Source organism: Sciurus carolinensis, chromosome 11 (assembly GCF_902686445.1).
Source record: "Sciurus carolinensis chromosome 11, mSciCar1.2, whole genome shotgun sequence".
Classification (NCBI taxonomy): Eukaryota; Metazoa; Chordata; class Mammalia; order Rodentia; family Sciuridae; genus Sciurus; species Sciurus carolinensis.
In genome coordinates, this window is record NC_062223.1 from 35,003,031 (window position 1) to 35,028,477 (window position 25,447).

The following is a 25,447-nucleotide window of genomic DNA, read 5'->3' on the forward strand; positions in this document are numbered from 1 at the left end:
AGCATCCTTCTCCAGGAGAGGAGACTGTTCCTTGGTTGGCTAGGCTGGCCAACTCTGTTCTGGGAAACTCTCCTTTTCCCATCATCCTCTGCGGCCACTTCTGTAGCAAAGAGGGTGCTAAATGGTTTGGCCTCCTCGGGGGCTTCTTTGGGGGTCAAACCATCATACTCACCATTCCCTGTTCCTAGCTTCCTTGGCAATGAAATTCCCTCAGTTCTTAAAAGGCTTCTGGACTTTGTGCTTCCAGACAGTTCCAGTTGCCAATAACCACTCCCAAAGATGTTTTCTCAGCAGAGTTTTGAAGCCTGATTTATGACTTGGTTTCCTGCTTTGGCCCAGCCCTCCAACTTTAGTTCTGGCTACCTTGGAGTGACTCTAAAGCAGCACTCTGAGTGGGAAGGCAACGGCCTTCATCTAACCTTGCCCCTTGCCTGGAGCTATTGCTGGGCTTCTTGGGTGGCCTTTGAGAAAGCTCTGAGCAGTCAGTCTGAACTCCTGCTGTGTGGGCTACAAAAGGGATTGCTTTCACCTTTGTGTGGGCTGCAAGGGCCAGTGCTTCTAGAAACTCTCTCTGCCTGTCTATCCGGTAATCATCTACTAAAAGACACACACACAGCAGTCAATGTATATGGTACTCTGGCTCTTTCCACACATGACTTCTAAGGATATGGCCTCAGTTAATATATGAGTATTCTTCCAAATCATCATAAAAATGGTTTCACCAAATGGTTTGCCAAGGGATAACAAGGGTCTCCAACTTTCCAGCCTGCAATACATGAACCTTACTTGCAGCAAAACCACTGAATTCATGCCTTATATTTGAGGGCTTCTGTTAGGATAGTGTTCCATGCCAGTACGAACTTTTATGTACTTGCAGTTAGGGAAGATTGCTATAAGACATTCAGCAACGATGTGGTAGCTCAAAGACAGAGGTCATATGTAAAAGTTCATGACAACCATTCCAGATTGACAGAGTGTTCTGCTCCATGGGGTCACTCAGGGCCTAGGGTTCTTCTCTTATTTCTCAGTCATCTCCAAGGCCAGCAGCTTGATGGCCACTGGGTTGCTGGTACATACATGTTCCCACTTATGGGAAGGGGAAGGAGAATGTGATGCCACAGAAGAGAGTCTGGGACATAAAGACCAGATGCATGCCATGAAGGAAGTATTGGTGAACAATGAGCTGTCTCCACCAAGGGTCTGGGAGCTGGACGGGTCAATGGTGAATTGATAAGGCCTTGGGCGTGACCTAGATAGAGAGAACAACTGTGTACGAGGGAGCCCCTCCACACCTCCCAACATGCTCATCAAGAAATGCAGGGCAGCAGATCAACGTGGAGCGTGTTAATGTGGTAAAATGATACCCACTGTCCTTCCCCATGTGAAGGGGCCAAGGGAAAGGCTCGAAAGCAGGGGGAACCCACCAGGGCTTGGAAGGGCTTCCCAGCCCAGGTTCTCCAAGGAGCAGATGCTCTGATGGATTTATGCATTAAATGTGAATAAATCTTAAGAGGAGACTCGCCTGTGTGGAGTGAAATAGGGAGGGTGCCAGAGGAGCCGGAATGGCCTGAAGGGAGCCGGGCAAGTGTGAACCTGAGGGAGGAGACGGGAGAGACGGTGATCTTAGACAGCTACAGCACAGCCACCAGGAAATCTCTGAGCAAAGTCCACCAACCAGGAAATCCTCACGCCTCCCAGGAGCAGCTCTGCCTCAGAATCCCAGCCTTGTAGAGCAAGAGTCCATGGCGGGTATGGCCTTAGCCAAAAAAAGATGATGGATTCCAAGCCAGAGTCGTTCTCAGTCAGTTACCCTCGCTGTGGCAGGAGACATGCAATGCCTATTCTCGTGGCTGCCACAGAGGCTTGGAGGAAGAAACCTGGATTCATAATCTAGAAGAAGACGGATGTTGGAATTAAGAAAAAAATCCTGGGTTGCAATGCAGTTCACCACTGACAAGCTGTGTGGCACTGGTCAAGAAACTTAACCTCTCTGATTCCTTATTTTCTCACCTGTGAAATGCAGAGGAAAACATTTTCTGGATGGAAGTATAGTTCCCACAGGAGGTAACCACTAAACAATGGCCCTTACCCCCTCTCCATTCTTCCAGAGCCCAAAAGGTCTAGGGCTACCCCCAGTATGCTTCCAGAGGGAGCACGCCCAAGTCAACAACCGGCCCCAGTTCCCTGGGATTGCAGACAGCTCTCCCATCTCAACCCCACAACACATGGGCCCAGAATTGGCACCGTGGGCTGCCAAGCTCTCTTTTAAATCAGTCCAAGAAACACACTGATAAATATCTTCCCCAGGGCCAAAGAGAAATATTTAGGAGAGGCTGCCGGCCAGGACAGAGATGGTCACTTGTTACTCTGCCTTGTCTGGGCTCCAGTCTGTTTGGAAACTCATCATCCAGCTAGAGCATGGGCTGAGGCCCAGGCGGGCGGGAAGGAAGCGGGCCACTCCTTGGACAGGCCTGTCACTCCCCTTGCTGGGCAGGCCAGCTGCCCTCCCCCATGCGCCCTGGCTCCCTTCCTCCCCGCCACCACACTCCCCAGGGAATGGCTTTCCTTGGCCCCTTCACACCGGCTGTGTCTCCCCGCCAGCTCCCTCGCCCAGGTGGACCTTCTTCTCTCTCTGGCCCCCAGCTCCGTTTTTCTGCCTCTCCGGTCACTTTCCATGACCTCTGCTCTGCCTGCGTCTCCTTGTCTCCCAAGGACCTCGCTCCTCCACGCCTCTGGCCCTGGCTCTCTTGTTCTTCACCCCGTCCCTGGACTCTGACCTCCTCTCCACCACCTGGCTGCAGCCCAGCACAGCTCAGGTCTGCCCTCCTCTGCCCTCCTCTCCCTCTGTGCCGGCAGAGCTCCCGGGAGCAGCCCAGGAGCCGGGCCCCAGCATGGGCAGGGCCTGCCCCCTCTGCACTGCCATCCCGACCCCTCCTGCCGGCACCCAGCCTCTCCGGGTCACTGCCTCGGGCGTCTTTCTACATCACCCACCGGAACTTCCAGTCATAGGTCAGACTAAGAAACTGGGACAAACAGGATGTCACTTACACACTTAAGAGTGGGGAGTTAGGGGACAGGGGTGTGGCTCAGTGGTGGAGCGCTTGCTTAGCACGTGTGAGGCCCTGGGATTCATCCTCAGCACAAATAAATAAAAATAAAGGTCCATCGACAATAAAAAAAATTTTAAAAGAAGAGTGGGGAGTTAGTTTAACTCTATGTGGAATATGCATTCAACAGAATTTTATGAAAACCATTACACAGATTCATAAATCCTGATATCAAACACAAATCCAATTAAGACGTAGATTGAAAAACAGCACAGAGAGCATAAACCTGTATTGTCAAAGAAAACAAAGATGAATACATAGACATACATCCACAATGTCCACCGTTTACCTCTGGGTAGTGAGAGGAATCGAGTGACTTGTTTTGCATTATAGTAAATGAATATTTCTTGGGCAATAAAAATTAGAATCATTTTAAAACAACCTAGGACCAGTGACTCTGGAGGTTGAGACAGGAGGATCACAACTTCAAGGCCAGCCTGACAACTTAGCATGACCCTGTTTCCAAATGAAAACTGAGAAGGGTTGGGGAGGTAGCTGGGGGGGAGAGCACTCCCGAGTTCAGTCCCCTGCGCAGGACGCACACAAAGACAAAGCAAAACAAAACTAGCAAGTGGGCAAGACCGGCCTGCTGTCCTCACTGCCTCATTATTTGATTTTACCAAACATTTCAAAAGCAGCTAGTCAGCTGCCAGTGCTGGGTCCAGCCAGCTGCCAAGCAGGGAATCAGAGGGAGGGGACAGACCCCTGCAATGACACTCCTTGCCAGCCAGGGTGACCCAAGGAGCTGTGGCGGGAGATGTCCTGCAGCATCTGGCTCCTGAAGAGTAGATGAAGAGGGGGCAGAAGAGAGTCCCTTCCCTCTGCCCTTTGTGTCTCTGTGGGGAGAATCGGAGGGGACTGGGGGGAGGGGTCAGAGCCTCAGTCGGCCCCTCCCACCAAGGAGCTCAAAGCAACCCCACCGAGGCAGCTGCAGTGCTGGACCCAAGAACTCACAAGAGGCCCTGGAACCACCGGGCCTCTTGTCACGCTGCCCCACCACAGAGGAGACACTGCAATGGCCGGTGGGTTCTCAGCAGCTGGGACAGGGGCCAGAGACCCCAGTCAACAAGGCCACAGCCCACTGTCCCCTGGCAGAGCCAGGGGAGGGGGAGGACATCCTTTGAGGCCTGTTTTTGTTTCTTTGTTTCATTTCCTCTCTTCTTGTTCCACAGAGCCCAGGTGTTAAGGGGGGTGCCAGGAGAGAAAGGGAGATGGGGCCCATCACCCCGACACACGCACACACCAGCCCCACCGCCAGAGGGCGCCCAAGCACAGAGAAGGGGCCCGTGGGGCGGGAGTAGAAGCCTACTCTAGCAGAGCAGAGAGGGACAGGTTGGTCAGCCGCGGAGTAATCTTGGAGGGCTGGCCAGGGCCGGGATCCAGGTATGGGAATCCACCCTCCTCACCCGAATGTCGTTTTTGTCACCCTGGTCGCAACGTGCTGCCAGGTGACACAGCTACGCTGGTAACCCTGAGGATTTAGGATGTGGACAGGGATGTGATGCGGGGCAGATGCTTTAGAAGACTAGAGAGAGTCTAGAAAGGAGCACTGGACCCGGTCCGCGGCAGCACTGGCCGGCAGTCACTCCTCTGCACGTGGCCCTTGTTCGTTCTCTGTAAACAAAGCCCGGGTGGTCCGGGTGGGGTGTGCCCTGTGGTACCCAGGCACCTTAAAGGCTTTGACGGAAGACATGTCTCACCCGCTTTGCAGAACCCTGAAGGGGACCAAGGAGGAGGGCTGGAAGGATAGCCAAAGGCCAGGAGCTGGCGCCGTTTGCTCCCGCAGCGCAGGTGCGCTGGGCACTGCACTGAGTCGGTGCGGGATGGGGAGGCGCGGGGCCCTCACCCGCATCCCACCGTGTGTGCACACCCGCACTCTTGCTCTTCCTTGGGCCCCATCGTCCAAGCATCCCCGCCGAGTTTCCCATCGCTTGCCCCGGCATCCGCAGCCTCCTCGAGCCGCTGCCAGGAAAGGGCGGAGGATGAGTGGGGTCTTCCGTGCTAGGTCCCTGGAGAAGGCTCCCTGAGATGGCACTAGCATCGGGGAGGACGTTCTTCATCCTCACAGGGCCGCCTTTGCCTCACCAGCGGCGTCACTCCCTCCCGATCCCAGCGAGGAGGAACAGACCTGGGAGGCAGCGCCCTGGGCTGAACGTGGACCCACCTAGGGAGGAAGGTAATGCCTTGCACCGGGGCCGGGGAGGGGGGAGCAGCCTCTTTCTGGTGACAAGCTTGTGGAGTAACCTCCAACTTGGGCCTCGCGGACCTCATCTCCGCACTTCCTCCCTTACCTCCCTGTCTTGGGAGGCTGGGCCTCAAAGGTTCAAGAAGTCAAGAGCCTAGAGAAATGCACTGTGCAAATATATTGACTTTATTTGTCTCCATTCGGGAGCCTCACAGACATATCCGGGTAAAAAGATCGTTAAATAAACGCCTTCAGCTATTGCAATGCAAAAATAAATATCAATCCTCCGGCTGCAGCAGCAGCCGCGCTGCGCACCAAAGTCCCATCAGCCCGCCTAACAATTATAAAAGTGTTCAGCGAGAGAGTGTTGGCGTGAGTGTGAACAGGTGTGCTCTGGGGGGCACGGTGGAGCGGTGTGCAAAATCGGAGTTGCAAACCATCAGGCGCGGGAGTAAAGCGGCTACCCCGGCGAGACCTGGACGACTCGGCGCGGGCCGCCTCCCGCACACACTCACAGTTCGTACTGGGAAGAGTTAAAAAATAAACATTTACAAGGGCAAAGAAAGCAGCCCCCCTCCCTGGAGTCCCCGAGAGCGCGCTGGGGCCAGGTCGAGCGCAGCGAAGGGCGCACCCACCAGTTCGCAGCGGGGCGGGAGTCCAAGCGCGCGAGGGGCGGCGATCCCCGGTCCTCACGGGTCCCCCCGGCGCGGGGCGCGGGTCCTCTTGGTATGCACCCGCGGGGCCCCGGGCAGGCCGCGGAGGCGCGCTTGTCCCCGCTCCGGGCGGTGCCCCTCACAGGGCCGAATCGGAGTCGCTGGAGTCCAGGCTGTTTCTCAGTTTGCAGCTGCTGAGCTGCTCCCTCTGCAGCGACAGGCTCTGCGTGCTGCGGCGCAGACACTCCAGGCTCTGCAGGAACGACTTCTTAGCCTTCTCCTCCTCCATGGGGGACACCCCCTCTTCCTCCACCTCCTGGATCTCGTCGAAGGTCACCGGCTGCGTCTTGAAGCGCGACTGGCGCGGCCGCCGCAGCCGGCCCTTGCCCTTGGACAGCTTGGCGGGCCGCACGGGCTGCGGGAACTCGTCGGCCAGGCACACGAAGTGCGGCATCACCGCCTGGTAGCTGGAGCAGATGCCCATGAGCTCGCTGGGCTTGGCGGCCGCCATGGCGCCGCCGGCGTCCGCGGGGCCGGGCGGCGGGGTGCTGGGGCTCTCCGGGGGCGGCCGCTGCGCCGGGCCCCCCCGGGAGGCAGCAGCCTGGGGCTCGCCGGGCGGGGGATCCAAATCTGCTGCGGGGTGGCGGCGGCCCTCGCGGGCCCGGGCAGGCGCTCCTCGGAAGGGCGGACGGGCGGGCCCGTCGGGGGGCGCGGGGCTCCGGGGGCGCTGCTCCGCTGCGCTCCGAGCCGCTCGCCGCCGCTGCTGTCGCCGTCTGCCCCGCGGCGGCCCGGCTCGCCGCTTATATAGCCCGCTCCTGCCCACACGACTGCGAGCTCGGATGACAGCGAATGCCATTTAAAGCGTGCGCGCCCCGCGCCCTTCCGCCTGACGTCGCCCCGCCACTCTGGGAAAGTAACGGCCCCTTACCCGGCGCCGCCCGCCCGCCCCCTGCCAACCCGGCTCCGGAAGACAGGCCCCGCCCGCGGGGTTCCGGGAGAATCCGGGGAGCACGCGGCCGCGCCGAGCTGCGCCCAGGGCAGGGTGATCCGGTCGGCAGCCCGGGGCTGGCAGTGCTGGTTCTGGGATCCCCGAATCTGTACCAGCCCGAGTGACTGTGGGGGTGCAGGTCCCTTCCCCCGCCCGCTAGGACCAGATGCTCACACTCAAGGCTCTGGTTATTCTGCCGTGGGGTTGCGCGCCGCGCGCCGGCACAAAGCAGCTCCGGGCTCTCCTGGCAGCTGGGAAAGCCAGGGCGACGGGCTCCCCAGAGCTGAGCTCCGAGAAAGGAGCGGGCTCAGAGTTCCTGCCAACCCCTTCCCAGGATCACACACACACACACACACACACACACACACACACACACACTATTCCATCCCAGCTCTTTACTTCCCCTGATGCCTTCTCTGTCTCCTCACCACCACCCCCAAGTTCCCTGGGCACCCCATTCATGTACCGAAGAAAGACACTGGGTATCGCACTAACAACAACAATAATAATAGCTACCATCTGGACAGCTTTACTCCAAGCCAGCCAGTGAGCCCCGTTTTACATAAATTATCCTATTTCATCCTCATGAAAGCCCTCTGAGGTAATTGGTATTCTCTCCATTTTCCATAGAAAAGGGAGGCCCAGAGGGGATGAGTCACTAGTCCCTAGTAACTGAGGGAGAGAGGTGGGGTGGACTCCAGAGTCCATGTTCTTAACAGCCCCTGATGAGGGCTGACACCACCAGCCACAGCCCACCACTGCAAGCCCGTCCACATGGCAGCACCTGTCCCCTGCTCTGGGGCTCCCTAGAGGAAGCTTTGTGGGACAGCCTGAGCACAACTCACGGAGCTATTGGCAAAGGAAGGACTCAGTGGGATCTGGCCTCCATTCCCTCCATATCCACTCAACAAAGGCTGAGGACCTGTGTGTACTGGCTCAGGGAGGAAGCACAGTGAGCAAGAAGGTAGAGCCCTGCCCTCCCAGGAGCACCCTGGGCGCGGGGCAGTCAGGAACACATAAACAGGAGCTCGTGCTGCGGTGTGGCAGGGATGCAGACAGCGAGCTGTGCCCAACCAGACAGGCTTCCCAGAGGGGGTGACATTTAGCTGACACCCACTAAGAGTTTGACATGAACTGGCCTGAGTGCTTTTATGTATTAGCTCATTTAAGTGAATGGTAGCTGTTTTATTCTCAAAGACCCTTGGGTACCAAGTACATTAGCGTCATTTGCAGATGGGAAAACCAAGGCACAGAGAAGCCAAGCGGCCCGCCCACAGGCCCCACGGCCAGTAAGTACCAGAGCTGAGCTTCAGACCCACACAGCACGGCTCCTGAGCCCCTGCTCTTATCACACTGAAGTGGTCCGCCCTGTGGAGGTCAAGGAAGGACCAGCAGAGAGACAAAGAGGGGAAGGTTTGGGCAGAGGCGCCCCAGCACTAAGGTGTTAAACAAGAAAACACTCAGCTCCTTTGGTGAACAGTGGGGGAGCCTGTTGGCTACAGTAGAGTGGGCGACGGAGATGAGCAGCAGGGACAGTCAGTGTGGCCTCCAGGCCACGTACAGAAATAGAGTTTCATTATAAGGGCATTACTAAGGCACTGGAGGGTTTTGAGCAGGACGAGATACATCCTCCAAATTATGTTTGTATGTGTTGTGGTACTTGTTTGTATTGGGGATTGAGCCCAGGGGTATTTTGCCACTGAGCCATTATCCCCAGACCTTTTTTTTTTTTTTTTTTAATTTTGCAATATGGTCTAAGTTGCTTAGGGCTTTACTAAGTTGCTGAGGCTGGCCTCGAACTTGCGATCCTCCTACTTCAGCTTCCAGAGTTGCTGAGATTGCAGGCATGTGCCACCATGCCCAAATGAAATTGTGTTTTTAAAAAATTCACTCTGGCTGATGTGTGGAGAGAAGACAGGGAAATAGTTGGGAACCCATTTAGGTGATTATTACCTGACCTCAGACACAGGACACTGAAGACTTGCACAGGGTGGAGGCCATAGAGACATAGGGAAATGGTTAGATTTCAGACTTAGAGACAGAGCTAAGATGAATTTCTGATGGATTAGATGGAGGCTGCAGCTGGGGTTAGGGTTCAAGTTGACTTCTATGTTTTTCTCTTGAGCAAGTGTTAATGGTGGTGCCATTGATTGACAGGGGAAGAGAAGGTTGGGGAGAAGAGGACCTTTGTGGAGTCTGCTAACTGTTCATCAAAACCCACTCCCCGCCTGGCTGAGGCTGAAAATGCTCATATCAGAACTACAAATCAAAATCAACTTTATAATCTTAAAACTACTGTGATTTGAGCCAGGGTCGCACGACATTGCCCAGGCTGGTCTCAAACTCTTAAGCTAAATGATCCTCTGACCTCCCCAGCAGCTAGGGACCACCATGCCCGGTTTGCAGCTCCTTCTAAAAGCATCTTAGCCATACTCTATACCGAAACTGGTACCAGGAGCAGGAAGCTGCCCATGGATCAAACCCCTCAAATCTGTGGTAGTGGTCAGCTCACAGGTGTTTCCACAGGCAAGCAGCCACTAGAGGAGGGAAAGCCAGTGACCCTTGTTATGCTGGGACAAAATACTTAATGCAAACATCACACGTGAGAATTTAAAAGACAGGCCACAATGCCTACTGAGTCTATAATTCTAGAGAAATGGTTGGAAAGAGCCAAAAAGACTGCATGCATTGGCTGCTTGATGCAAGCTATTTCATCTATTTCAAGACATTACAAGAAAGAGACTGGCTAGTTTACAAGAAGAGTGGACAGAAATAGAATCCAGAAAAATAGTGGCACTAGGGTTAGAAAAGCCCACTGGTTTTGTCCAAAGAGCAGGAGACCAGTCTGTGGCTCAAAGGGTCTCTCAGTGCCTCTATTATGCCAAAAACTAAGCCAAACGAAGAAATCTCCCCTGTGGCAAATTAGTATATGAAGGGACCTCGATATCCAGGTCCGTTGTTTCATATGTCCTTGGTAGCCTTCACTGCAAGACAGGAGAAAGAGATGGGTTGGGCAAGGAAGAGAGGCTCACTAACTTTCACAAAAGGAGTTCTGGGAGTGGTTACTGGCATGTGGAACTACCTAGAACCAGACAGATCCAAAGTCCATCAGGTTTGTGGAGGAATTGTTATCATCAACAAAAATGTATAAGGCTGGAACATAAAGGCCAAATCAGCATCCAGAAGGGACGGGCGGAGCTGAAGAAACAGCTCATGTTGGAGAGCACTCGCCTAGGATGTGCAAGGGCTGCGGTTCGAATCCCCGGCGCCCCAGAAAGGACAGGCTCTCGCACCATTTGGTGGTCATAGAGGATTGACAGACAAGGAAGAATTTCTGGAAAAGCAAAACCAAGCTCACAGGTGTTTCCACAGGCAAGCAGCCACTGGAGGAGGGAAAGCCGGTGACCCTTGTTATGCTGGTACAAAATATTTAATGCAAACATCACACGTGAGAATTTAAAAGACAGGCCACAATGCCTACTGAGTCTATAATTCTAGAGAAATGGTTGGAAAGACACAGGACAAGGAGGGTCACCCCCACAGTCTCTTCTGCCACCAAGGCAGGGAAGTCCTCATGGTTCAAGAGGGTGGGCTTTGGCAGAGACTGTTAGCTCTCCACCCAGTGAGGTCACACTGCCCAACTTTCCCTGCAGCTAGTGGGGGTCCCATGTTTGCTCTCTCACCTGGGGAATGTGTGTGTGCAACTCTGCTTCAACGCCTCAAAGCAGTGCCGCCATTAACTTGGGTCCCTCAATGACCATGTGGAGCTGAGCTATCTACATACGCTTCCCTTGGAACTAGGAGAGAACAATGAACTGAACGATTTAACACTATTCTAATTTGGGGTCTTATTATATAAACTTTGCTTTATCCTGAAAGAACCATGAGGCATCCAAATGGAAACGTGAAGCAGGCCATAGGCACTTAGGGGTAGATGACGTTTAACACTGGGGGACGGGGTCAAGACCCACCTTCCGGACAGAGGGCTGGAACAGGTCTACACCAGGAGGAGGGAAAGCCAGTCAAGAACTTGGAAAGAATTGGAGTTGTGCCTCAGTGGTACAGGACTCACCTAGCACACATGAGGCTCTGGGTTTGATCCTCAGCACTACATAAAAATAAAAAATAAAGGCATTGTGTTCATCTACAACTAAAAAATATACACAAAAAATTAAAAAAAAAAAAAAAAAGAACTTGGAAAAGTCCAGGTGCAGTGGCACAGGCCTGTGATCCCAGCGGCTCAGGATTGCAAGTTCAAAGCCAGCTTCAGTCACTTAGCAAGGCCTAAGTAACTTGGTGAGACCATGTCTCTAAATTAAAATGTGTGTATACATAAAGAAGGCTAGGGGTGTGGCTCAGTCCTTAAATACCCGAGTTTAGTCCCTGGTACAAAAACAAAAACAAACAAAACTTGGAAAAGCGGAGTCCAACAACAGGGTAGGAGAACCCAGAGAACACAATTCAAGAGAAGAATTCAAGAATTCAAGAGGAGGGTGGTTGCAGAAGGAAGGAGATGATTCGAATGGAAGTCTGAGCTGGGCATGGTGGCGCATGCTGTAATCCCAGCAACTCGGGAGGCTGAGGCAGGAGGACTGCAGCTTCTCAGAAACTTAGAGAGGTCCTCAGCAACTCAGTGAGACCCTGTCTCAAAAAATAAAAAGGGGGCTGGGGAGATAGCTCAGTCGGTAGAGTGCTTGCTTGCAAGTACAAGGCCCTGGGTTCGAGCTGTAGCACGGCAAAAAAATAAAAATAAATTTAAAAAATAAAATAAAAAGGGCTGGGGATGTGGCTCAGTAGTTAATCACCCTGGGTTCCATCCCTGGTATCAAAAAGAAAAGAATGGGAGTAGCAGAAGGGCCCGGCCTGGCTGTACCAGGACTTACTACGTGGCCTTGGCTGAGCCACTTGTCTGCCTACCTGCCGAGGTCTCAGCTGCCTTCCCTGAGGACACCCCTCAGTCACTCCACTCCATTTTTACATTTTCCCTCGTAGCATACTTATCACTATCTAAAAGGTCTTAATGTTGACGTCTGAACTGTCCACCTACTCCTCTACTCAACCTTAGCACTGCCTTCCCCAGCACCCAGGGCACAGCTGGGCACACAGAGGAGTTCATGGGTCCCTGTGGAATGGACGCCACCATGCCCACCCTGCCCCAGGCCTCCTGGCAGGCCAGGGAGGGGCTGCACTGCTTCTGTTGGGACTTTCTCCCCAGTGCACACGGCTTGAGGCTCCAAGTTCCCAGACGATTAGACCCCCACCCTACCCCACCCCAGGGCATTGAAAATAGGAGAGAAGTGTGAGCTCCACAGCAAGGGTCCCAAATTAGCCATGAGATCATGGCCTTAAGCCCTGCTCACAGGGGAATTCTGGGAAAAGGGGCGTGAGGCTGGAAAGACTGAAATCTCCCCTCAAGACAGGACCTGAGGGCTGGAGGTGTGGCTTAGGGGCAGAGTGCCTGCCCAGCAGGCAAAACCAAGGAAAGAAGCAAACAGAAATGGGCCCCGAGCTCCCACACTGCCTGGAGTCCCCTGCCGCTGCTGACCCGCCCTGTCCTCTACTCCCCCCACCTCCGGATGTCTCCAGGGCCAGACCCTGTCCTAACTGGTCTTGTTGTGCCTTCTGGATCCTCTATCTGCAGGAGCCAGCCAAGGGCCACTGTCAGGTTAGGAGAACACAGCTAGATTATAACCTTTCTCTGCCAGACTAGTTCCGTGACTTTGGGCAGGTCTCACTCTGAGTCTCATGTCACACCTAGAAAGCATAAAGACTGTCCCAGGGGTCAACGGCTACAGTATGGGGAGCACCTTGCCTCATGCCCAGCCTGTCTTGAGCATGAAGTAGAAGTTCCTTTTGCTGTCATGATCTCATGCCCAAACCTTCCTGGCCCCCCAGCTTGGCTGAGCAGATGTCAGGGAAGAGCTCCAAGACATTCCTGCTTCCGAGGGCATCCGGGGGCTGGGGTGCCTTACACCTCCCTGATGCCTGACTCACAATTTAAAAGAGGACGCGGGACAGAGCCACAGAGAGCTCCAGGTCATGTCTCCAGGGGAGGAACTGCAGGCAGAAGTGAACCACAGCAGGGCTTCCTGAGGGCTCCCACAGCTGACCCTAGAGGGCGTGGGGGGTGTCAGCTCTTCTATCAACAGACCCCTCCTCCTCGTTCAGTCCTTTCTCCAAAGGCCAAGAGGCCAACGTCTTCTGCTCTGTAGTGTGCACAGGGCGAGAGGGGTGGGCAGACTTTGGGGTCTGGGCAAACCAGGGCCACCCAGGCACTGGGCCCTGGTTCTTGTTGCCCTCTGGGCCCAGCTGAGTCTGCAGAGGCTGGAAATTCGGGGAGAGGTCAATGTCCACTGTGGCACTCTTGCTGCACCTAGTCACCCTGGCCATTAAAGGGGACACAGGATATTCCTTCTTCTCAGCAAGGCTGCAGAAATATCAGCTGCTGAACACCTACTATGTGCCTGGCATTGTGCCAACTGTGCTTTTCCTCTAAGTCACCCTCAGCAAGTCCCTAGAGGGGAATCCTAGCTTTACTCCATTTTACAGATGAGGACTCATGGTGTTTGGTAGCTTGCCAGGTCACCCTCTGCTAAGGGCTAAAGCCGAAACACAAAGCAGGCCAGCCTGACTCAGGACGGTGCTCACTGCTTATGCCACCCTGTCCTGCTGTCTCTGATTCAACAGGAACAGGACTGGACTCAAAGCCAGACACCCAGGCTGTGGTGCTTCAGCTGCACGCCACACTCTGGCCTTGAACCAGCAGCTTCCCACCTCTAGCTGCAGTTTCCCCATCTGTGAAGTTGGAAGGTCAGACTTGGAGTCACTTGCTCTGACATTCTAGAATTCTCCAGCAGGGAATGAGGGGACCCACTTGCAGGAAGTAGATGCTTCCCTGTAGGCCAGAGAGTGGCAAGCAGCCCAAGCTGTGACTGCGGGGGAAGGACTCCCTCCCCGAGGGGCTGCGGAGCAGATGGGGTAGAAGACAGCAGCAGACCAGCAGGGGCCTGGGCCGCCACCTCCTCCACCATCCCCGCCCACGCTTCGGCTTTTGGGCAGAGCTGGGCTTTAAAAAAAGTACCTACCAGTTCTTCAGCTATTAGCAGGGCTCTGATTCCAAGGAGCCTTTGATATCCTGGGCCTGGGTCGGATGGCAGCAGGGCTGTGGCGTGTGTCCTACGAGAGCCCTGGAGGACTCGATCAAGGTGCAGAGAACAGGGCAGGAGAGTCTCGGCTCCCAAGGTCGCCTCTGTCTTCCCCTGGGGGTGGGCGAGACGGCCAGGCTGCCACTGTCCTGCTGTTCTGGCCCAGACCCACTGCTGCTCAGAAGCCTTGATCAGTTGGGGAACCCCATCCTCCTCGCCCAGAAGTCCCCCTCGAGTGAGTCTCAGGGCTCCACATACTCAATGAGGGGACAGTTTTTCCAGATGGTGCTGTTTGGGTGGATCTGCACTTTGGGTGTTTTGTGTCCAGCCAATGTGGCGTGTGTGTGTGTATGTGTGTGTGACATAAATATGAATGTGGAAGGGGTAGAAAAGGGACAGCAAAAAACGTATCTCAGGCAGTGAGTGACAGGGCCTTTACTGGGTGTCCTGCCTCCCGGCCCGCCCTCGACTCCCGCTGGTGCCGCCCCACCCCCAGTGGGCCCTTGGCACAAAGCCTGTGACTTCAGCAGCCTACCAACTGCTCCTGCCTCACTCAGAATTAGCACTTCGTCTGGTACAATTGTGAGCATAAAAAGTGTTTTGATAATTTTGCTGGAGGGTTGCCATGACAATCCCCAGCAAGCTCCAAGAGGGGGTGTCAGTGTGCACGAGCTGGAGAGAAAGGAGAGGGAGAGGGGCAAGACAGAGGAAGAGGCTCCAAGAGGCACAGGGAGGCAGAGAGGAGCAGAGCCAGGAAGACCCCGGTGACACCTCCCAAGTCAGACCATCCCACCCTGATGGCCATTCAGGCTGCAGTGAGCTCACTGTCTCATCTGGTCTCCCTGTCCATGGTGCAGGGGGACACAGCTGCTGGTGGGCAGGCTGTGGGGCTGGCACGGCAACACAGCTCCCAGGCGGGGAGGCATCCTGGTACTTCCCTGTCCCGGGATGATCCCCAGGGAACACGAGGCTGGGGGTGGGGCAGGGACATTCTTGGGGACTCAGAGGGAGCAGGGAAACCTCTTGAGAATCCTGCCCAGCCTGCAGGCCTGGCCGTGCTCATGGGAGTAATGGAAGCTCATTTCTCCACCAAGGGTCTGCTGCCATAACACAAGTACTGCCCCGGGTCAGTGGCTACAGTATGGGAAGCCCAGCATCCATGGCTCAGGAGGCCTGAGCGTCCCCATCTGAGACCACCAGTCTCAGATCACCATGACTGAGCATAAAATCCTGTACCACATGTGGTCCTTGAGCTTCACAAACTAGTTTCTCCTGTGACCTCAGCAAAGCAAGTCTACTTTTGCTGTCTTTTGAGATGAAGACTGAGAAGCCCAGAGAGGTCACACAGCAAGCAGTGAGGCGGGGCAGTCAGGTTGGACACCAGTCCGGGACTGTATCCCAAGCCCCACTGCCTCCTGGTTCTCTGGAAGGTCCATCTGACACTACCCTCATGTGCAGAGGGAAATGGAAGTCCAGCGACCTCACCCAGCTAGTTAGCACGAAGCCTGGCTTGCAGCCTCCAGGCCTGAGGAGTTTCTCTGCCTTAATTGAGCCACAAGCCAGGACCAGACATCTCACAGCGAACCGTAGCAACTGTCTTATGTTCCAAGCGAAAGTGCAAGTCTAGTCAGGAGACTGAGGCAGGCGGATGACTCAAGGCCAGAAGTTTGGGCCCAGCCTGGGCAATACAGTGAGATCCATGACAGGAAGGAAGGAATCGAGGGAGTCTGTCCATCAGTCTCCGCCTTAGAAAGGAATTTTTCTAGTTATCAGCAAAACAGAGCAGAGGGCGGCTAAGCCAGGAACAGAGGCCAAAGGGTCACAGGTTTTCCCAGGCAGTCAAGTCCCCGCTGCACCAGGCAGACTTGCAAGCTTTCCTAGTCTTGACTATCAGTGCTGTGTGGTCAAGTCACTTGGGCTCTCAGAGCCCCAGGATATGCAGCTGCCAGGAGCTGATGTGATACCAGGTGTGGCTGTTGAGTCAGGAGCCTGGAAAGAACCATCTTCCAAGTTGTTCTACCCTGGAACATGGTCCTCATGACAGACGTGCCCTCATCCCTCATCCCTGAGGCCCGTGCAAAGCCACCCTTCCATAATTTACCACTAGGGTGGGGGTGGGGGAACCACAGAGAAAGTGCTAGGGACACTGCAGACCCTTCTTACGGCCTTAGTAATGGGTGACAGCAAGAGAAGCAGCAAACAGCAGCTCAACACTGGCTGTCTGGATGCCTTGGTTCTGATGTCCTCTAGCAAGTTCTTCTCATTACCCTGGGATTATAGAAGTCTCATGCCTGCCCATCCTTCTCTGGGGATGGAGGGAAGCTTATGAGGATCAAATTAGATGATTTATGAGAAGATACTGGCGTAAACCTTAGTTCTTTTAGGAGAGTAGATATTTTAATTGATATAAATTGGGGTCAAAACAATGTGCTGTACTCTAAGCCTGTCCTTGGGACGGGATGCACAGTCTTGTAAATAGCTACAGGACCTCTGGGACCCTCAAAGTCCCTCCTCAGGCTGCGCATGGACACCAGATGTGCCTGCTGTCTGGCCTCTGCGGTCTTAGGGCATGCCAGGGTGGGCAGGGGCTGTGCCCGGGCACCCAGCTCAGGACAGCCTCTCGCGACACCGCTCGGCTGTGGAGGGCATTCCTCCTTGCTTCAGAGCAGCAGTAGCTGCCCCTTCTCCAGCCATTCCCTAAAGGGACACGCAGGGATGAGAGTCAAAGGGAGGTGGCTTTCGGAGCCTCTACCTCATGCCCAGCATCAGCGCTCTCACCCTTAGGTCTATCCTCCGAGACAAGTGCTGCTCCTCCAAGCTTTTGTTGAGGATGGGCCCACGAGCCCATGCAGTAGGCAGAGCCGGTGCTGGGACCTGAACCCAGGTCTGTCTGTTGTTGACCTGTTCTCCCCCATCTGCACCTCCCGCATGGTGAGTCCCAGACCTGCCCAGGGAGCGATTCAGGGGAGGACGGGGTGAAGAGGGAGCTAGCCAGGACTGGGGAAGGGTCTAGAATTCTAACTGGCAGCCAGGCTCAACTTGCCCACAGCTCTTCCGGGGAGATGACTGTCCTCTGGTCCAATGAGTAGTCTTAGAGCAGGGCAGGGAGGGCCAGGTGACATCCAATCCCACTCCCCCTTTACCCACAGTGATGGCAGGAGGCCTGGGGGCCCCCCTCCCAGAGGCCCCAGCACTTGGGCCAGGCAGCCAGGCAGCAGGAGGGCTCAGGGCCTCAGCCATGAGCTCAGACAGGTGGGCTCTCTTCGCAGCACACCTCCAGCCACACAGCCTGGCGACGCCCTCGCCCACAGTCCCAGCATCTGAGACTGGAAACCACTGTCTGAAGACACAGCCAAGAAGACCAGAGGCTCAGCTGGTGGGGGTCGAGAGGCCACAGGAAATGGAAGAAAACTACAAGCTGCCAGAGCAGGAAGCAGCCTGAAGATGAGCGGGAAGCTGCTTGCAGACCCTGGGGGTGTGGTGCGGCGACGGCCCTTGCACGGCTTAGGGACCATGACCAGCACTTTGAAAATCACACATAACAGAACACAAAACATCCGAGTCAGCACATCATATTGCATCACGAGGCTGCATTCGCGTGTGTGTCGATTTTTTCTTCTACAATCAAGCGTTGCAGTTTAAAAAGCTAAAAACGACGCCACATTCGACTGGTCAAGCCCTGCAGTTTTCTCCTATTAACGCGTAAGCGGCCTAAGGGAGCGCACGCTGCCAGCGCTTCCGAGCGGAGGCGCGAACACCAGGGGCTGTGGCCTCCTGCGGGGTGAACATTAGGGTAAGCAGCCATGTTCTCCCAGACACATGCAAGCCCGGTACTTGACATAAGGGGAAACTGAGGCCAAGGGCAGGAAAAGGTTTTGCCCAGAGCCAGAGGACCCAGGATTCCTAAGGTCGGGACAGGTCTGATTTCTTCCTGCCTTTTATCCGCCTTGCCAGCTGCTAGCCCACGTTGTCCCCTGGCTCGAGTGGGCGGAGTCTGGTGTCTGATGTGCTGGGGGGGGAGGCAGGCCAGCACTGGGCTGCAGTGACAGAGCGTTCTCTGGCTCTCCCTCCTCAGAGCTGTTCCCTTCCTGCCTCTGTCACTGCTTTCCCTCCTCCCACCCCTGCCCTGTGACACCCCGATTCAGGTTCCTCTCCACCCTCCTTCCCACTGGTCCCCACAATGGCCCCTGCAAATTCATCCCACTTCCTGACTAGACTGGGTCCCCCTCCCCCAGCCCCTGTCCTAGACCCATCAACACAGGTGTTGTTCTCAGCAAGCAGCAAGACTTGCCCAGAGTCCCACAAGCCCCACCTCACTGGGTCCCCAGGAGCGTGTAGGGTGTAGGATGAACTGCGGGGACTACAACAGATCCACAGTCTCACTCAATTCTTGCGATAACTCTGTTTTATAGGTGGAGAAACTCGGGCTAGGAAATTTGCCAAAGTCTATGTGGCAGTAAGTGGAGGAGCTGGAACTAGAATCAGGTTTATTGGGCACCAAAATATACACCACACGCCACCCTGCTGGCAGCCTTTCCTGGGAACAACGTGGGGGGCAGGCGACGCGAGTCCCACCTGAGTCCCACCTCATGCCGCAATGAGGAAAGGAGCGCTCCAGGCCCAGGAGGAGGAATATTGGAAAGGCAACACCCATCCTCCTCCCAGCCTCCCTTACTCTTTCCCAAGAGAAAGGGAATGAGTTATCTGATGGGGTGGGGGGCACCGGAGAGAAGGAACTGTGCTGGGTATGGGAAATCTGGCCCTCTCCTGCCCACTTCCAGACCTGCGTGCACAGAGTGCGTACGCTGCTCAGCTCCTGTGTCCCCCATGTGGGAAGGCGTCTAGGAAGGGCCAGCTCCTCCATCCCCCACGTGCAGGCTCAGTGGGGCAACTTTGGTGAGTTGGACCAAGAAGCCCGACAGGTCCCAGCACAAGCCTCGGCTCCCGCCAGCGGTCTCAGTAGTTGTACTGATATTCCGCCCTCACAGCCGAGTCCCATGTTCTTCTCTTGCTCCAGCACTCATGGGAAGAGGGGGTGCTTCTGGCACCAGAAAACCCACCATCTGTCTCCTCACCATTCCCAGAGGGCCCAGCAGGCCACAAAGCAGACCAGGCACATGACTCCAGCCGTCTCCCCAGGTCTTCCTAACTCCAGTCTCCTCCCTCTCCTCCATCCTGATAAATCCATTTTTCTAAAATTTACCCCTAAGCTCTCTGCCCAGGCAGGTCTGCTGGCCTGACCCAGCCCACCTTCCTCTCACCATTGTTTGTCACCTAGCCCCGGACACAGGCCACATGGGACTTCGCAGCTACCACTCTGCAGGATCCTCCTCCCCATTCTCCACGTGCCTCCTGCTCCACGAAGCTTCCCTGGCCAACCCACAGGGGTTTCACGTTCCACTGTGACTCCTGCCGCACTTCCGAATTTGTTACTGTCCATCTTCAACTGCGTCTTGTTTTTGGTGACAACAGGAATGTTGGCTGCGATGAACAGTTCTTCCCTGCTCTGGGTCAGGCCCAGGGAGCCTCTCCTTCAGGGGGAGTCACAGGACACAGCACATCTCAGATGTGCTCCAACACCGTCACAGGGCCTCCTGTTTCTGGGAAGCCATTTGTGTTATGCACCTGGTATGCACGGCCTGTGGGATCGGGCAGCAAGCCTGCTTTCAGGTTCTGAGAAGCAGTCTCAGGTGAACTCAGAGTTTCTGCCACAGGGCAGTTGTACCAGCCGCACTGCTTGGCTGTGCCTCCGTTTCCTCAATTAGAAAGTGGGGACAAAGCAGAGCTCGTCCTCAGCCTGAGGTTAGTAAATCAGTGTTAGTATGTATAAAGCACTTCATACCAGTGCCTGGCACATATTCCAGCTTTGTACAAGTGTCACCTGTTCTCTGTCTGAATTGAGGCCCAAATGAGGCCAGAGCGTGGGCTTCGACTGTGTTATTACCTGCCTCTCATCATCCATTCTCATGATTTCCAAATCAAAACGGTCACTAACATTAAAAACCACACCAACATCACAATCTCAGTACTGGTTAAATAATATACTAGTGTATACGACACTATGCAGTCACTCAAAGTGATGTTTGAAACAATAATGTCATATACTAACCTACATAAGAGGAGAAAGGTCACAAGACTCTAAATTCAGTGTGATGTAACTTTAAGTACACAAATGTGTAGGAAAATACTGCAAACTGTGAAGACTTGCAATTTCTGGCTTATGAAATTACAAGTTTTCTTTTTATCTTTTTAACTTGTTTGCAAAGAACATACAAACCTTTTGTGGTAAGGAGAAAAAACTAATTTTGCAAAAGAAAATAAAAGTCCCATTGGTTTCCTGCTATCTGCAGTGGAAGGGATTGTGTCTTCCTTTTATATATCCATCCACATCTAACACAATCTCTGGACATAAAAGCCCTGGTCTTGAACAGCATTCCAGACAGGCAATCTTACTTAATCTTCCGGGCCAAGGCGTTCCGTACAGTTTAGAAATGGCCCAAGCAGTGAAAAAAAAAAAAAAAAGAAAAAGAAAATGACTGACTGGCTGGTGGGGGTGCATCTGAGTCTGGTCAGTTGGTGACCTGCTGGGAGACATCAAGAATTGACCTCAAGGGGAGGAGACAGTGGAATTCTGGAATCCAGCCAGGAATGTTGCATTAGGAGACCAATTACCTGGGGGGAGCATGTGGCCAGCCTGCCAAGAGCAAGTTGAGCATCGGGGTGAGACCACTTTGGCATCTGGGAGCTCTCTTCAGTGGGATCTAAAGAACTTCCGAGGAGAGGTTAAGTGCAGCTGGATCGTAATAGGATCAGCCCCACTTGGGCGCCATTTTTGTTTCGGCCATCCTCCTGAGAGCCCTACCCCACCCCCAACCTTGGTGACTGCAACAGAGGCACATGCACCAGGGGAGCCTGCCGAGGGCAAGGCAGGGTTGCAGGGCCACCCATCAGCCACGAGGGACTGTCCACCCAGCATGACGGTTGAGCTTGGGGTAAGCAGAGCACGGGCAGTGCAGCACTTAAAAGAATTGTATTACTAAGCATGTTACTGTCAGGCATGTGACATTCATGATAGCAATCCTCACCAGACCCTCAAGAGGAGGGTGCTTCTCACCTCCTGGCTGAGGAAACTGAGGCTTGAAGGCTGACTGGCTGGTCCAAGGTGACTTAGGCAGGGCAGAACTCAGATGCAAGCCCAGGTCTGCCTGACTCAGGCTGAGGCTCTTTCTGGCCTCTGACCTATATGGAGGCTGGGGTAGGGGTGGGGCTATCACAGCTGCCCTCTAATCCTGCATTTGCAGGCAGCACTGTGATTGGGAGGGGAGGCAGGTCCCCACTTGCCCATGTGAACTGGACAGTCTGGCCTGACCCCCCTTACCATTCGGTGCAGCTCCCACCACATAAGGCAGGATGCTACCTCAAGCTGTGGCAGGAATCCCTGGCATGTCGCCAGCAGTCTGAACGGGAGAGCAGGGTGGCCAAGACTATCAACAGGACCTCTTGGAGGGCTGCCCCATAGGCACTGTGACCTTCTGGTACTGCCTCCCGTGTTCCCTCTTTGCACCAGGTCTCTCAGAGTGGCACTGAGAACATGGAGAAGCACTGGGCAGAGGCCTTTATCCTGTGCTCATTTCCTGGGTAGCTTTTGGATCTGACTAGGTAACTCTTCAGTGTTCTCATCTGTTTAATGGGGATACACTTCCTAACACGCACCCTCATTGGCTCTGGGGAGTCAAAGGGTAATGCCTGCATAGTGTTCAGGACTCACCTCTGGCCCACCTGATCCTACACCAAAGCTGAACTGACTCAGAAGATGAAGAGAAAACTACGTTCAGATGTGCAGGCATACCCACCAGGGTTTCTGCGTCTAGGCTCGCTATCCCCACTCCCCTCTCACTCCAGGTGAACAAAGGATAAAGGATAAAGGTCAGAGAGAGGGAGTGCTGGGAAGAAACTGGGGGCCAATCCCTTGATGTTTTCACAGGAAACATCCCACGAAAGGGCATAAGGCTTCTGTGAGGTTCTGTTCTGTTCCAGAGTCCTGCCTGGGTGGTCCTTGCAGTCTGAATACCCCTGGGGCAGTCTGGCAAGCCCCAGGGCATCCTTCCTCCACCATCCCCAAACATTCCTTAGACAGGGAGGGTATAGCCCGGGATCCAGAATCACTTTTGCAGGGAGCGGATTCCCTTCCTGCACAGTCCACCCCCACTATCCCAGTACAAGTTGCTGAGGCTGGGGTCCCCGGGAAGGCGGCTCAGTGTCGCAGCTTAGGGTCAATCTCCTGCGGTGGGAGGGGCCAGACGCGCCTTCCTGCTGCAGCTTCTCGGAAGAGTGAGGCAGCCGTTCCACTTACGCTGCAGGAACCATTTGGCCAAGATGCAGCCTCAGGCTACTGGGCTGCGCTTGGGCTTCAGGGACTTCGGCTGGGTATCCTCAGCGCCTCGCTGCAGGAAGCAGGGCTCGTCACTGCGCGCTCGCCCACACCCTTCCTGCAGTGGGCGGCTAATTGCACCTCGGTCACGTGGCCGCCGGCACGCGCAAGGCCCCCCACTTCCTCCTGCTGCCGGCCAGCGAGTCTCTGCGACTGCCTCCCGTGAGGGGCCAAAAACGCGGAGCCCTGCAGCCCCAGGCTGCTCTGCCAGGGCCACCTCTACAGCCCTGCTGTTGGCCTTGTCCCCAGGATCAGGAGGCCCCAGGGCACACTAATGCATCTGGCCAGACTGCTTAGGGCTCCCAGGATCCAACAAATCCTCTGGGTGCTTTAGTTCCTCATGAGTTTGAAAAGACACACAGCTCTTGCGATTGGTGGTGGGGATGACCTGAATTAGGATGCCGTCCCAACAGCCGAGCTACTCTTCCAGCCCTCCTTTCACCTCCACTCCCTACAGACAACAGAATTTGGGACCCGAGCCAAGTCCTTGAGGTCCCAGCCATGGTCCTGCCTGAGAATGACACATCCATACTCCTGAAGGCCATGTGAGAATAGGGACTGTCCCTGTGCTGGGTGACATCACAGTTCCCCTGAGGGGGAGTGACTGCATTGAAATCATCCTCACAATGATGTCACAAATACAAACCTCTGACAGCTGAGTGGGCTCATTTGACAAAACTCTCTTCAGTAGTGCCACTACAAAAGGACTGCCTCCTTCACCCCGTTTCCCTGCTGCTCTCTGACTGGCCTGCCCCGGCTTTTACACTAACAAAGAGCCTCCTCCAACACGGGCTCTCCTCCCCTGACAGGCTGGGGACAGCTTGTATAACACCCAGGCACATGACTACTAAACCAGCTGGAAGAAGCACCATTAGTCCATGCTCCACACCAATAAATGAACATTAAAGCCATTTCCTTATTGACCCCCCGACGTAGGAATCATATCTAAGAATGGATTCAAGCAGCACAAATCTGACAAGGGTCTCATATAGAGGTTTCTTTCAAGGAGAAAATGGGAGGCAGAGGGAAGGGGCAGTTGTAAACTAGTCCCTAGGAGGGGAGTGAGTGGGTAGAATCATGTATAAGTTAAGATTTAAACAGAATGCATCACTATGGAAACATCCAGCTTTCTCAAAGGCACTGTTAAGAAAAATAATCAAGACTTCAGATTCAACACTACAAGTGTTTATGACCAGAAAAGGCAAAGTGGGTCTTAGATATTCTGCAGCCAAGAAAAAGCTGCCAGAACTCAAGGAAGAAATATTCCCAGCAGGGCAGGAACCCATCATTTGTCAGGACTTTCTCTGGAACCCTCCAGCGGGAGCATTCTGCTCACTGCAGGGCCTGCTTAACTCCTTCGGGGTTGCCATGACATGCCCAGAAGCCATAACAGTTATGGACCAGGTCCAGCCAGGCCTGCGTGCACCAGGACAGGGGCAGGGCAGCCGTGGAGGCAGTTGGGAGCTCATGCCCCAAGGAAACAGCAGGTTCATGAGCTGTGTGACCTAAACTTATTAGGAATCACCAGCTAGGCTAGTGGTTTGTAAACATGGATCAAAGTAGAACCTGATTTCTGTACTGGGGACTCAATCTGTTGCTAAGTGTCACAATAGGCAAGAAGACATTTCTAGTGTGAAGCCTGACCAGTTCCTTTGGGCTGTCTGTCGCCTAGGGTGGTGATGTTGGTGAATAGTGTAAGGAAGTCCCACATTGAGTTCAGGCATCATGCAGGGTCCCTAAATGTACACACAGAGAATGAGGGAAGAAGGAGTCAAAGAGGAAAACAACTTACCTGAGAAGTTTCAAGCTATATCTGCTTGAATATGGTCAATAAACACTTGCCAGGAAGATCAGTTGAGCATTTATCTAAAATCCAGAAATTGGTTTCTATCCCCCCTCAAAGAGCTTCTCCTGTTAAATGGCCAATTGCTGGTTCAGTTGGCGGCAAAGTTTCTGACTTGGAGATGCTAATGTTGATTAAGAAGAGATACGATGCAAACACCTGTCCTGATGCAAAAGAAAGTAGGGGGCAAACAGGTGGCCAGTGGCTGGCTGTGGCCAGCTCTGCTTGAGCAAGGCTCCCAGGGACGTCCGTTGACTGTTCTGCCTCAATTCAGTAAGGCAGAGCACACAGGTGACTTCTGGCTCTGCTGCAGAAAGTTCTGTTAAACCAATTTCTTGGAGATTTCTGTTTCCCCATCTCTACCAGGGGAACAGTCCTGCTTTTGCAGCGCTGGAGGGAGGATCAGGGATTACATATCAAAGCTCTTAGGGCAATGCCTGCAGGCTATGGTGCTCAGGGGGTGGGGGGCAGCTAAAAAAAAAGAAACCTGTTTTTCTTTATGCTATAGCTGTTATAGTTGCTTCCTCTGCTTTATGTGTATCATTAGCAAAATTAGCTTGATCCCAATCACTGGGTAAGATCTATCAGAGAAATACTGCAACAGGTTGGTGCGTCACTGAGTACGCTGTCCTTTGCTAGAGTCTGGAACTCCTATCCATTCCTAAACTCAGCAGTTTTATTGTGTGGCAAAAACTAACTTGACATTATCTCAGAGGTGGAAATAAATGACAGTCATGGCATATGTAGTCTACAGTGACAGCAAGAAACCAAAGGTAAGATTTGCTGCTGATGGAGAGAACCAGGTGGTAACCCAGAACATCTTCCAGAGAGGGGGAATCTGTCTCCCTGACAGACAGGGGTGAGTGAAGAGATCAAACGCACAACTGATGCCAGCAGACAGGGCAACCCTACGATAGGAGGGCGAGGTGACGGAATTTTGGAACCATCCGCCAGTTCTTTCATTTGTAAAGAATGGAAGAGGAATTTCCCAGTGTCATGCACCAAACTCAACCAAAACTGGCTGTACCACCGAAGCCAGTTTTGTTGGCTTCAGTAGGAGAACAGCTAGGAATTAAATAAAGGATTTATTTTATG

The 25,447-nt window shown here is 54.1% G+C and overlaps 1 protein-coding gene across 1 annotated transcript; it reads right to left on the bottom strand.

The window, feature by feature from the left end:
* Window positions 1–5,457: 5,457 nt before the first annotated feature.
* Window positions 5,458–6,816, bottom strand: C11H11orf96 (chromosome 11 C11orf96 homolog). Its single transcript, XM_047517232.1, has one exon. It carries the CDS (start codon window positions 6,799–6,801, stop codon window positions 6,085–6,087), a length of 717 nt encoding a protein of 238 aa, XP_047373188.1. The 5' UTR covers window positions 6,802–6,816; the 3' UTR covers window positions 5,458–6,084.
* Window positions 6,817–25,447: the final 18,631 nt, after the last annotated feature.